At 40.1% G+C, this 13,580-nt stretch overlaps 1 protein-coding gene and 1 long non-coding RNA gene across 3 annotated transcripts in view; one reads left to right on the forward strand and one right to left on the reverse strand.

Moving 5' to 3' along the window:
• The window catches only part of LOC139755399 (uncharacterized), a 204,972-nt gene that overhangs the window by 170,159 nt on the left and 21,233 nt on the right, over nt 1-13,580 (forward strand). Inside the window, exons 50-52 of the mRNA XM_071673671.1 lie at nt 1,974-2,101; nt 2,998-3,183; nt 7,699-7,835. Coding sequence (XP_071529772.1) covers nt 1,974-2,101; nt 2,998-3,183; nt 7,699-7,835 — 451 coding nt within the window. The remainder of the gene's footprint in view (nt 1-1,973; nt 2,102-2,997; nt 3,184-7,698; nt 7,836-13,580) is intronic.
• The window catches only part of LOC139755403 (uncharacterized), a 152,967-nt gene continuing 141,133 nt past the window's right edge, over nt 1,747-13,580 (reverse strand). The window contains exon 4 of one of the 2 annotated variants that reach the window (XR_011714093.1): nt 1,747-3,165. This is a non-coding gene — a long non-coding RNA (uncharacterized lncRNA). Of the gene's footprint in view, nt 3,166-6,471; nt 7,794-13,580 lie in introns of those variants that run through there. The other variant, XR_011714094.1, reaches the window with a different exon arrangement.

Raw genomic sequence — 13,580 nt, forward strand, 5'->3', positions numbered from 1 at the left:
TCCTTGCTAAACATTTATATCCTTTATGCAGATTAAATTGTTTTTGTTTTACTGAAAATGTTTGGATTTCATATCATTATGTTATGCATTAAGACATAGCATTTCATCTGCAACACCTATTGTTAATTCTCATATATTGTAAATCCTCACCAATTAATTTTGAGAGCAAAATCCTGTTATTCAAAGTGTGCATAGACATTATCTCATTATGGTTTGATGATCAAATCTGACATATCTCTGTCAGTTAAGTTCGAGTGGAAAAGAAACAGACATAGGTATCCATGCCTGTACATCTCTCCTGCAAGCAGAGTTCCTGAAGGGTACTATTCCTGATTTTCATATCTTTATAAGAAAACTCCCAGTTTCACAGGAAAAAAAAGATCAAATCCTCCTGATTTGAAAAAAATAAAAATAATAAAAAGTATTGGCTAGCCAGTTTCAATTCAATAATTGTTTTTGTAACCACCAGACTAGCCTGTGCTTGGTCATCAGTAAAATTTACCACTGATGTCATTTACAGGAAACTTGTAGAACACAATTGATAAAGTGACTTATAATAACTGCTGTGCATGGCTAATTCAGAATAAAATAAGTAAAGTTAACTTCTAAGTTACTGGTCTTTGTTTGGCTTTAGGCAAGCTCACTGATTCTTGTAAACCCCCCAACTTATGGATGTGTTCAGTTTTTTCTGATTACTGTTTTTTTGTCATATTTATACCTGGTATACAGACACCACCTTTATCATTAGCTAAATTTATCTCTAGCAATATAACAATCATAGCGGTTGTTTCAAATTAATTTGAACCTACCCTCCTTCTCAGCTTTTCATCTGCTGAGGCACAACTCTTGGAAAGAATCTCCCAATTTCACTTTGCTTTCCTTCTGGGCTTTCTGTTTGTGATATGTTATTCACTCACCTTGACAGTAAACATAAGAACTAATGCTGCTCATTCAGTATTTATACTGTGACCCACTTAAAAAAATAGTTATAAAAAATCTTTGCTCTTGCAAAAGTCTGATTAACATTCAACTAAAGCAGTATCCATAATAACCAAGAATTAGATCAACACAGGCTTTGTTCTGGTTACAAACTGCCTTTCTTGTGTGTAGATCATACATTTTTTGAATGAACTGTAAAAGGAATCATTCTCCCTATCCTGTGGTTTCAAAGTGTAAACTCACTTTTCTGTTTCTCTCCTCATGGATATGCATTGAAAGCCTGGCTGCCTGACATCATAAGTGTCACTGTTAGGCCAAAGAGAAAACACAGAAGAGCTAAGAGCTACAAAACTAGTCCTCTAATCAGACTTGCCACATAAAGAATGATAAAACAACACTGGGCTGACAGTACTGAAGGAAATGAGTCAGACACACCATACTGAAGTCTATAAACTACAAAATGGTTCATATGATGTAGTTTACCCAAAAGTGTTGTTCTTAGCACACGGAGTCCAACTTTCTAGGGTGATAAATTCTTAGAATGCACGGACAATGGGTAGTCATTATTCCCAGCATAAATGCCTCCAACAATACATGACTTACCTAAACAATAAAACCACAGAAAATCACCCTAATCAGTACCAACTTTCAAGCCTTCTTACTCATTCACAATTCATAAAGCAGTCAGTAAGTCAGCTCCTTGAGTCAAGTGGCTCGTGTTCATTCCCAAGAAAACTGTTATGCCAGTAAAGATTCTCATCATATTTCTGTCATTTTTCCCCCTACAGGAAATGAAATACTCAAATATGTGTAAGGTGTACCAGTCATTAATTTTCCATACAAATTCTAATGTTCTTTAGTTTACATCCAGTTATTATCACAGAATGCAAAAATACCCTTCAGCCTCATGCCATTTTCCTTTAAACAGTTTTTCTTCATTTTCTGGGGCTTCAGGCTTTGATGAGCTACAAGTAGGCTCATAATCTATTGACAGAAGTGGTGTGTGCAATTTCTAACATTTAATTACTCACCAGCATTGATGCAAACTACACAGAAGTGGTTGGAGATGATCAGGAACGCTTTATAGAAAATATAAGGCCACAATTAGCAAAACTTGTTGGCATAACAGAAAACAGATTGTACAACATGACAGTCTCTGAAGGTAGGTGCAAATTTTTCATGCTGGGGCTTTGTAGAGGTCTGGTTTTCCCTGTGTAAAATACTCATTAAAGAATCAGAGTTGATTGTACAATAAGTATGTATACAAATTCTTTGTCAATGTATGCATCATTTAGGCATACTGTATGGTCCACTTCTATACTTCTTACCCATTTCATCATGCCATAATGCATTTATTTCCTGTATACAGTCCTCATATATTGTCAAATTTCCATTGTCATGCATTTATTTCCTGTATACAGTCCTCATATATTGTCAAATTTCCATTGTCATTTAATCATTTTACTTTTCTGAAGTCTTGCATTCATCTGTGGTAAGTCTGGAACTGAACACTTCAGCAGTCATATTAGAATCAAATCGGAAACATAATTAGAATTGGTGGATTCTGTGATGACTAGTATAAGGTGCCAAGATGTAGGTGACATACCTTTCACTTCCACTCTCAGAATTTTTGAACTATAAAGGATTCATTTAACTCAGTATCTCTGAATTCCTTTCTTAGAATTCTATATGGAGATTTCCTTTTTCCTACCAGTTCTATTCAGCACTAGTAATTCCTACAAGAATAGAGATATGCTTCATCAGTGTAACCAGGAATCATTGATGATATGTGTGTCAGCTTGGATTGCAAAAGAGCCAAAGTCCTTTATATTTTGATATCAAAGCCTGTTGCAAGGAAGTCTCTGAAGGCTTTAGTAATTATACACATGCTTTTCTGATATTTCATTATCAACCTCATTGATATTCTATTCATGATGCCATTTAATATCCTTTTGATGAACAAGAAGTTTCAAGTTCTTACAAAAAATTTATATCCTAACTTTAGTATTTGTCCTTTTCATATTTCATAACTCTAAAAGATGCTATGTATCTAATTAGGAAGCATTGTTCTGGAGTTTGATGTCCTTCCTGAAAACACCAGGGCCTCTACCAAAACCCCAGACGACGTGGTGGATGAGTTATACGACCTGATCAATTCTGGAGGAATAGTGCTTCTTGGGCCAAATGACATAGAGCTCAAGGTGCCCCCACAGGATCTTGATGGATCTGGTCCAAGAGTTGAAGGTACACTGATTAGATAACTCTGTTTTATAAAGGCAACTTGTTCTGCCTCTGAGGGAAACAAAGCTCAAGGGTAAAGGGGAAGAATGATTTGGAGGTGTCTGTGGAGTAGTCAGGGTTGGTGCTAAGACAAAAGACAAGAGTTAAGGAAGGGGTAGCACTACTCCTGAAGCAGGAGTTGTGGGAGTGTGTGATAGAGTGTAAGGAAGTAAATTCTAGATTGATGTAAGTAAAACTGAAAATAGATGGCAAAACATGGGTGATTATTGGTGCTTATGCACCTGGCCATGAGAGGGAAGATCATGAGAGGCAAGTGTTTTGGGTGCTGAGTGAGTGTGTCAGCAGTTTTGATGTAAGAAACTGGGTACTTGTGATGGCTCATTTAAAAGCAAAGGGAAGTAATGTGGCAGTCGAGTGTATAATTGGGGCACATTAGGTAATTACTGTTGTTAGTGGAAATGGTGAAGAATTTGTGGAGTTGTGTGCTGAAAAAAGACGTGATTGGAAATGCTGGTTTAAAAAGAGGGATAGGAGAGATGGTCAATGGACATTATTAGATTACAGATTAACTGATAGGTGTGTAAACAGATTTTGGATGTAAATGTGCTATGAGGGGCATCTGGTGGGATGTGTGATCACTGTTTTATGTAGGCGAGGGTGAAGATTTGTTGAGGTTTTCAAAAACAAAGAAACAATGTTCAGGAAAAGAAAGGGGTGAGAGTAAGTGAGCTTGGAAGATTTGTGTGATGAAATACCAGTAAAGATTGAATGTAGAATGTCAAAAGGTGAGAGTAAATGAAGTGAGGGGAATGAATGAGGACTGGGAGGTATTGAGGGAAGCATTGATGGCATGTACAAGAGATGCATGTGGCATGCATAAGGTGGGATGTAAGCAGATTAAAAAGGTTAGTAAGTGGTAAGATGAAGAAGTAAAGTTGCCAGTGAAAGAGAAAAGAGAGCATTTGAACATAAAGGGAAGGAGTGCAAATGATTGGGAGATGTATAGGAGAAAGCAGCAAGAGATCAAGAGGAAGGTGCAGAGGTTGAAAAAGAGGGCAAATGAGAGTAGGGGTGAGAGAGTATCATTAAACTTTAGGGAGAATAAAAAGACTTTTGGAAGGAGATAAATAATGTGTGAAAGACAAGAAAACAAGTGGGAACATTGGTGAAGGGGGGCAAAAGGGGAAAAGATAACCAGTAGTGCTGAAGTGATGAGGAGATAGAGTGAGTATTTTGAAGGACTGTTAAATGTGTTTGATGAAAGAATGGCAGATGTCGGGTGTTATAGTTGAGGTGGAATGCAAGGAGATAGGAAAGAGGTGGTGAAAGCCTTGCATACAATGAAATGCAGCTAGGTGGCTGGTAGTACTCTTGAATTTATTAAAAATGGGATGACTGTGTTGTTGATTGGTTGGTAAAGACACTCAATGTACGTGTGGATGATGGTGAGGTACCTGAGGATTGGCAGAATGAGTGTATGGTGCCATTGTAAAAAGGCAAAGGGGATAAAGGTGAGTGTTCAAAATACAGAGGTATTGGTTTGTTGAATATACTTGGTAAGTTGTATGGGAGGATATTGACTGGAAGTATGTTGACTGAAAGGATAAGGGCATGTACAGAGCATCAGATTGGGGAGGAGCAGAGTGGTTTCAGAAGTGGTAAAGATGTGTGGATCAGGTGTTTGCTTTAAAGACTATGTGAGAAATATTTAAAAAAACAGATGTATTTGTTTGTGGCATTTATGATCTTGGGAAGGCATATGAAAGGGTAGATAGAGATGCTTTGTAAAAGGTCTTAAGAATATATGGTGTGGGAGGTAAGCTACTAGAAGCAGTGAGAAGTATCTACCAAGGGTGTAAGGCATATGTATAAGTAGGGAGAGAGGAGAGTGGATAGTTCTCAGGGAAGGTCAGTTTGCAGCAGTGCTGTGTGATGTCACCATGGTTGTTTAATTTGTTTATAGATGGGGTGGTGAGGGAGGGAAATGCAAGAGTTCTGGAGAGAGGGGCAAGTATACAGTCTGTTGGGCAAGAAAGGGGTCCTGGGAAGTAAGTTAGTTATTGATCGCCAGTGATACAGCACTGGCAGCTGATTCGAGTGAGAAACTGCAGAAGTTGGCGACTGAGTTTGGAAAAGTGTGTGTAAGGAGAAAATTGAGAGTAAATATGAATAAGAGCAAGGTTATTAGGTTTATCAGGGTTGAGGGACAAGTTAATTGGGATTATTATTTTTATAAAAATAAAAATATATATAAGTATGAATGAAGAAAAAATGGAGGAAGAAGAGTGTTAGATATCTGGGAGTGGACTTAACAGTGAATGGAACTAAGGAAGTGGAAGTGAGTCTCAGGGTGGGGGAGGGGGTGAAGGTTCTGGAAGTGATGAAGAATGTGTCAAAGGAGAGAATGTTATCTTAGAGAGCAAAAATGGGTACGTTTGAAGGAATAGTAGTTCCAGCAATATATGGTTGTAAGGCATGGACTATAGATAGGATAGTATAGAGGAGGGTGGATGTGTTGGAAATGAAATGTTTGAGGATAATATGTGGTGTGAGGTGGCTTGATCAAGTAAGTAATGAAAAGGTAAGAGAGATGTGTGGAAATAAAAAGAGTGTGGTTGAGAAAGCTGAAGAGGGAATGTTGAAACAATTTGGACATATGGAGAGAATGAGAAAGGAAAGATTGACAAAGAGGATATATGTGTCAGAGGTGGAGGGAACAAGGAGAAATGGGAGACCAAACTGGAGGTGGAAGGAAGGAGTGAAAAAGATTTTGAGCACTCAGGGCCTGAACATACTGGAGGGTGAGAGGTGTGCAAGGAATAGAGTGAATTGGAACAATGTGGTATAACAAGGCTGATGTGCTGTCAGTGCTGAAATGTCTGGGGTAAACCAAGTGGGGCTTGGATGTGGATAGGAAGCAGTGGTTTTGGTGCATTACATATGACAGCGAGAGACTAAGTGTGCGCAAATGTGGCCTTTTTTTGTCTGTTTTCCTGGCACTACCTTGCTGAAGCAGCGTTGCTATTTCCTGTGGAACAGTGTAGCGCCAGAAATGAATGTAGGCAAGCAAGTATGAATATGTACATGTGTATGTATTTGTCTGTGTATGTGTATGTATTTGTGTATATGTTGATATGTACACACACACATATATATATATATATATATATATATATATATATATATATATATATATATATATATATATATATGTGCTTGTATGGGCATTTATGTATGTATATGTGTATATGAGTAGATGGGTCATTCTTCATCTGTTTCCTGGTGCTACCTTGCTGATGTGGGAAACAGCGATCAAGTATAATAAAAAATAATGATAATCTAGAAATGACATTAACAGAATACTAAAAGGCCTTTATCCTTACAAGGCTCATATTCCTAAAGAAATTTCACCACATGTGGTAAAGGTTAGTGAAGATACACCTGACAGACCTCTTGAAGTACCGTTCAAGATGTAATTGGAGAGATGCAAAGTGCCAAGGTACAGGAAAAGGGGCAAATGTCATAACGATCAAAAAGAAAGGAGACTGGGAAGAAGTGCTAACTACAAAACAGTCTCCTTGATGAGTGTGGCCTATAATGTATAGGAAAAGTTAATCAGAAAGCTAATGGATGACTTTCTACACAGGAGAAATTACATAAGTGAGAGGCAACAATTTTAGGAAAGGGTCATGTATAACAACCTCTTGGATTTCTATGATAGAGTGAGCTCTGTCACAGACAAAAGGTAAGGCTTAGTAGACAGTTTGTATCTTGGCTGCCAAAAAATATTTGACACTCTACCTCCTAGGAGCCTGATTAAAAGGCTGGAATACCAGGCAGGAATAAGGGTGAGACTCCACCATTTGAAGAGTCTCACTGTTATTCCTGCAAGGTATTCTAAATGCAACTCTAAGGATAACAACATAGTCTTTCAACTCTTCCTTTTTCTTTACACTTATTGGGATGAGTCATTGGAATCAACTCGCTGTGTAATGTCTTAGGCTCATTTTTTAGGTCAAACTGTAAGTGGTACCATGTTGCAAGCATAATCTTAGGCCATCCTTCAGAAATAACTTAAGTCGGAGGAGAAGTGCATGTATTTTCATGGGTGATTAAAGTTTTCCGAGCAGCAGCATGGCGTATGTTTGCTTCACGTGAAATTGTTTGTTTAATTCTAATGCATTATGAATAAGCATTTTAAGCTACAAAGGTCTCAAGTGGGAAAACTTGACCTATCCTCCAAAATCAATCATTTCTGCATGTGGCCAGAAGAAGATATGCAGATAGTAGAGGTAGCTCTGTAGTCTCTCGAGGTGTATTATTTACTTAAAAATTCTAAGCACTTATCCTTCCTTATATAGGTATTTTGCATCTGCTTATATACTAAAGCACATCTTTGTTTTTTATTCTTTTGGACTTATCATACGATATTAATTTTCATATGTAACACTGTTCTTCCATTTATATTACAAATCTTGTCTTCTTTATTTTCACGAACCAAACTTATCATCTTCACAGAGAAGAAGGATCCATCAAAGCTGCCTATCATCATTGGCTCTATTGTGGGTGGCATACTCTTGATAGTGATTGTCTTCATATGCATTGCTATCTACCTGAAGAACAAGAAAAGGATGGACAAAGTTCAACCATTACAGGTAAGCTGAGAAGATCTAACCATCAAAGTGTGTGCTGGGAAATTTCAGTCATACAGGGAAAAGAGTAAAATATGCTCACCATGTGTATGCTGACAATGTTTAGTTGCTTCAAGTAATGACAGGCCTTAGTCACTATAGTAAAGCTTACTAAGGACATATTATTATACAGCAGTATCATCATACAAAGTGGACTATTTCCTCCCATATCTTCTTCAGCATATCTGATACATATTTATCAATTCATGTATTAATTCATAATTACCCAATAACCAATTCCTTCAAAAGCATCCTGGTGTTATCCATGACCCATCTAAAGGCACAGACAAAGATGTGCTCCTTGCATTAGCAAGGAAATGTAAATTTCTTTGGAGTGAGTTCTTTGACAAGACTTTACTCCTGATAGTACAACCTTGCCAAAGGTAGCTTTTCACTTAAGGGTGTAACTTCGAGCTGGCAGAGTCCAGTAACACCAGCATATAACATGAAATTATAATGGAAACTAAATATTAAATTATATGGGAGGGTATTGATTGAGAGGGTGAAGGCATGTACAGAGCATCAGATTGGGGAAGAGCAGTGTGGTTTCAGAAGTGGTAGAGGATGTGTGGATCAGGTGTTTGCTTTGAAGAATGTATGTGAGAAATACTTAGAAAAGCATATGGATTTGTATGTAGCATTCATGAATCTGGAGAAGGCATATGATAGAGTTGATAGAGATGCTCTGTGGAAGGTATTAAGAATATATAGTGTGGGAGGCAAGTTGTTAGAAGCAGTGAAAAGTTCTTATCGAGGATGTAAGGCATGTGTACGTGTAGGAAGAGAGGAAAGTGATTGGTTCTCAGTGAATGTAGGTTTGCGGCAGGGGTGTGTGATGTCTCCATGGTTGTTTAATTTGTTTATGGATGGGGTTGTTAGGGAGGTGAATGCAAGATTTTGGAAAGAGGGGCAAGTATGAAGTCTGTTGTGGATGAGAGAGCTTGGGAAGTGAGTCAGTTGTTGTTCGCTGATGATACAGCGCTGGTGGCTGATTCATGTGAGAAACTGCAGAAGCTGGTGACTGAGTTTGGTAAAGTGTGTGGAAGAAGAAAGTTAAGAGTAAATGTGAATAAGAGCAAGGTTATTAGGTACAGTAGGGTTGAGGGTCAAGTCAATTGGGAGGTAAGTTTGAATGGAGAAAACTGGAGGAAGTAAAGTGTTTTAGATATCTGGGAGTGGATCTGGCAGCGGATGGAACCATGGAAGCGGAAGTGGATCATAGGGTGGGGGAGGGCGCGAAAATCCTGGGAGCCTTGAAGAATGTGTGGAAGTCGAGAACATTATCTCAGAAAGCAAAAATGGGTATGTTTGAAGGAATAGTGGTTCCAACAATGTTGTATGGTTGCGAGGCGTGGGCTATGGATAGAGTTGTGCGCAGGAGGATGGATGTGCTGGAAGTGAGTTGTTTGAGGACAATGGGTGGTGTGAGGTGGTTTGATCGAGTAAGTAACGTAAGGGTAAGAGAGATGTGTGGAAATAAAAAGAGCGTGGTTGAGAGAGCAGAAAAGGGTGTTTTGAAATGGTTTGGGCACATGGAGAGAATGAGTGAGGAAAGATTGACCAAGAGGATATATGTGTCGGAGGTGGAGGGAACGAGGAGAAGTGGGAGACCAAATTGGAGGTGGAAAGATGGAGTGAAAAAGATTTTGTGTGATCGGGGCCTGAACATGCAGGAGGGTGAAAGGAGGGCAAGGAATAGAGTGGATTGGATCGATGTGGTATACCGGGGTTGACGTGCTGTCAGTGGATTGAATCAGGGCATGTGAAGCGTCTGGGGTAAACCATGGAAAGCTGTGTAGGTATGTATATTTGCGTGTGTGGCTGTATGTATATACATGTGTATGGGGGTGGGTTGGGCCATTTCTTTCGTCTGTTTCCTTGCGCTACCTCGCAAACGCGGGAGACGGCAAAAAAAAAAAAAAAAAAAATTATTTCATTTTCATTGTACTCAATCACTGTCTCCCGCGTTAGTGCAAAGAAACATGTGCAAGAATGGCCCAACTCACCCGCATACACATGTATATACATAACACCTATACACAGATATACATACCTATACGTTTCAAAGTATACATATATATACATACACAGACATATACATATATACACATGAACATATTCATACTTCCTGCCTTCATCTATTCCCATCACCACCCTACCACATATTAAATGGCATATCCCCCCCCCCCCCCCACTTTAAGGTAGCACTAGGAAAAGGCAAAAAGGCCACATTCATTCACGCTCAGTCTCTAGCTGTCATGTGCAATGCCCAAAAACTAAATATATATGTTCTCGACTTCCACACACTCTTCAAGGCGAAAATCCTGGGAGCCTTGAAGAATGTGTGGAAGTCGAGAACATTATCTCGGAAAGCAAAACTGGGTATGTTTGAAGGAATAGTGGTTCCAACAATGTTGTATGGTTGCGAGGCGTGGGCTATGGATAGAGTTGTGCGCAGGAGGGTGGATGTGCTGGAAATGAGATGTTTGAGGACAATGTGTGGTGTGAGGTGGTTTGATCGAGTAAGTAATGTAAGGGTAAGAGAGATGTGTGGAAATAAAAAGAGCGTGGTTGAGAGAGCAGAAGAGGGTGTTTTGAAATGGTTTGGGCACATGGAGAGAATGAGTGAGGAAAGATTGACCAAGAGGATATATGTGTCGGAGGTGGAGGGAACAAGGAGAAGTGGGAGACCAAATTGGAGGTGGAAAGATGGAGTGAAAAAGATTTTGTGTGATCGGGGCCTGAACATGCAGGAGGGTGAAAGGAGGGCAAGAAATAGAGTGAATTGGATCGATGTGGTATACAGGGGTTGATGTGCTGTCAGTGGATTGAATCAAGGCATGTGAAGCATCTGGGGTAAACCATGGAAAGTTGTGTGGGGCCTGTATGTGGAAAGGGAGCTGTGGTTTCGGGCATTATTGCATGACAGCTAGAGACTGAGTGTGAACGAATGGGGCCTTTGTTGTCTTTTCCTAGTGCTACCTCACACACATGAGGGGGGAGGGGGATGGTATTCCAGGTGTGGCGAGGTGGCGATGGGAATGAATACAGGCAGACAGTGTGAATTGTGTGCATGGGTATATATGTATGTGTCTGTGTGTGTATATATTTGTGTACATTGAGATGTATAGGTATGTATATTTGCGTGTGTGGACGTGTATGTATATACATTGTGTATGGGGGTGGGTTGGGCCATTTCTTTTGTCTGTTTCCTTGCGCTACCTCGCAAACGCGGGAGACAGCGACAAAGCAAAATAAATAATAAATATTTTTTTTTTTTTTGATTTGTCGCTGTCTCCCGCGTTTGCGAGGTAGCGCAAGGAAACAGACGAAAGAAATGGCCCAACCCACCCCCATACACATGTATATACATACACGTCCACACACGCAAATATACATACCTACACAGCTTTCCATGGTTTACCCCAGATGCTTCACATGCCCTGATTCAATCCACTGACAGCACGTCAACCCCAGTATACCACATCGATCCAATTCACTCTATTCCTTGCAAGCCTTTCACCCTCCTGCATGTTCAGGCCCCAATCACTCAAAATCTTTGTCACTCCATCTTTCCACCTCCAATTTGGTCTCCCACTTCTCCTCGTTCCCTCCACCTCCGACACATAAATCCTCTTGGTCAATCTTTCCTCACTCATTCTCTCCATGTGACCAAACCATTTCAAAACACCCTCTTCTGCTCTCTCAACCACGCTCTTTTTATTTCCACACATCTCTCTTACCCTTACGTTACTTACTCGATCAAACCACCTCATACCACACATTGTCCTCAAACATCTCATTTCCAGCACATCCACCCTCCTGCGCACAACTCTATCCATAGCCCACGCCTCGCAACCATACAAAATTGTTGGAACCACTATTCCTTCAAACATACCCATTTTTGCTTTCCGAGATAATGTTCTCGACTTCCACACATTCTTCAAGGCTCCCAGGATTTTCGCCCCCTCCCCCACCCTATGATCCACTTCCGCTTCCATGGTTCCATCCGCTGCTAGATCCACTCCCAGATATCTAAAACACTTTACTTCCTCCAGTTTTTCTCCATTCAAACTTACCTCCCAATTGACTTGACCCTCAACCCTACTGTACCTAATAACCTTGCTCTTATTCACATTTACTCTTAACTTTCTTCTTTCATACGCTTTACCAAACTCAGTCACCAGCTTCTGCAGTTTCTCACATGAAATAGCCACCAGCGCTGTATCATCAGGGAACAACAACTGACTCACTTCCCAAGCTCTCTTATCCACAAGAGACTTCATACTTGCCCCTCTTTCCAAAACTCTTGCATTCACCTCCCTAACAACCCCATCCATAAACAAATTAAACAACCATGGAGACATCACACACCCCTGCCGCAAACCTACATTCACTGAGAACCAATCACTTTCCTCTCTTCCTACACGTACACATGCCTTACAACCTCGATAAAAACTTCACTGCTTCTAACAACTTGCCTCCCACACCATATATTCTCAATACCTTCCACAGAGCATCTCTATCAACTCTATCATATGCCTTCTCCAGATCCATAAATGCTACATACAAAGCCATTTGCTTTTCTAAGTATTTCTCACATACATTCTTCAAAGCAAACACCTGATCCACACATCCTCTACCACTTCTGAAACCACACTGCTCTTCCCCAATCTGATGCTCTGTACATGCCTTCACCCTGACAATCAATACCCTCCCATATAATTTACCAGGAATACTCAACAAACTTATACCTCTAAAATTTGAGCACTCACTCTTATCCCCTTTGCCTTTGTACAATGGCACTATGCACGCATTCCGCCAATCCTCAGGCACCTCACCATGAGTCATTCATACATTAAATAACCTTACCAACCAGTCAATAATACAGTCACCCCCTTTTTTAATAAATTCCACTGCAATACCATCCAAACCTGCTGCCTTGCCGGCTTTCATCTTCCGCAAAGCTTTTACTACCTCTTCTCTGTTTACCAAATCATTTTCCCTAACCCTCTCACTTTGCACACCACCTCGACCAAAACACCCTATATCTACCACTCTATCATCAAACACATTCAACAAACCTTCAAAATACTCACTCCATCTCTTTCTCACATCACCACTACTTGTTATCACCTCCCCATTTGCGCCCTTCACTGAAGTTCCCATTTGCTCCCTTGTCTTGCGCACTTTATTTACCTCCTTCCAGAACATCTTTTTATTCTCCCTAAAATTTAATGATACTCTCTCACCCCAACTCTCATTTGCCCTCTTTTTCACCTCTTGCACCTTTCTCTTGACCTCCTGTCTCTTTCTTTTATACATCTCCCACTCAATTGCATTTTTTCCCTGCAAAAATCATCCAAATTCCTCTCTCTTCTCTTTCACTAATAATCTTACTTCTTCATCCCACCACTCACTACCCTTTCTAATCAACCCACCTCCCACTCTTCTCATGCCACAAGCATCTTTTGCGCAATCCATCACTGATTCCCTAAATACATCCCATTCCTCCCCCACTCCCCTTACTTCCATTGTTCTCACCTTTTTCCATTCTGTACTCAGTCTCTCCTGGTACTTCCTCACACAAGTCTCCTTCCCAAGCTCACTTACTCTCACCACCCTCTTCACCCCAACATTCACTCTTCTTTTCTGAAAACCCATACAAATCTTCACCTTAGCCTCCACAAGATAATGGTCAGACATCCC

Source organism: Panulirus ornatus, chromosome 19, assembly GCF_036320965.1.
Source record: "Panulirus ornatus isolate Po-2019 chromosome 19, ASM3632096v1, whole genome shotgun sequence".
In the NCBI taxonomy this organism is placed as follows: domain Eukaryota; kingdom Metazoa; phylum Arthropoda; class Malacostraca; order Decapoda; family Palinuridae; genus Panulirus; species Panulirus ornatus.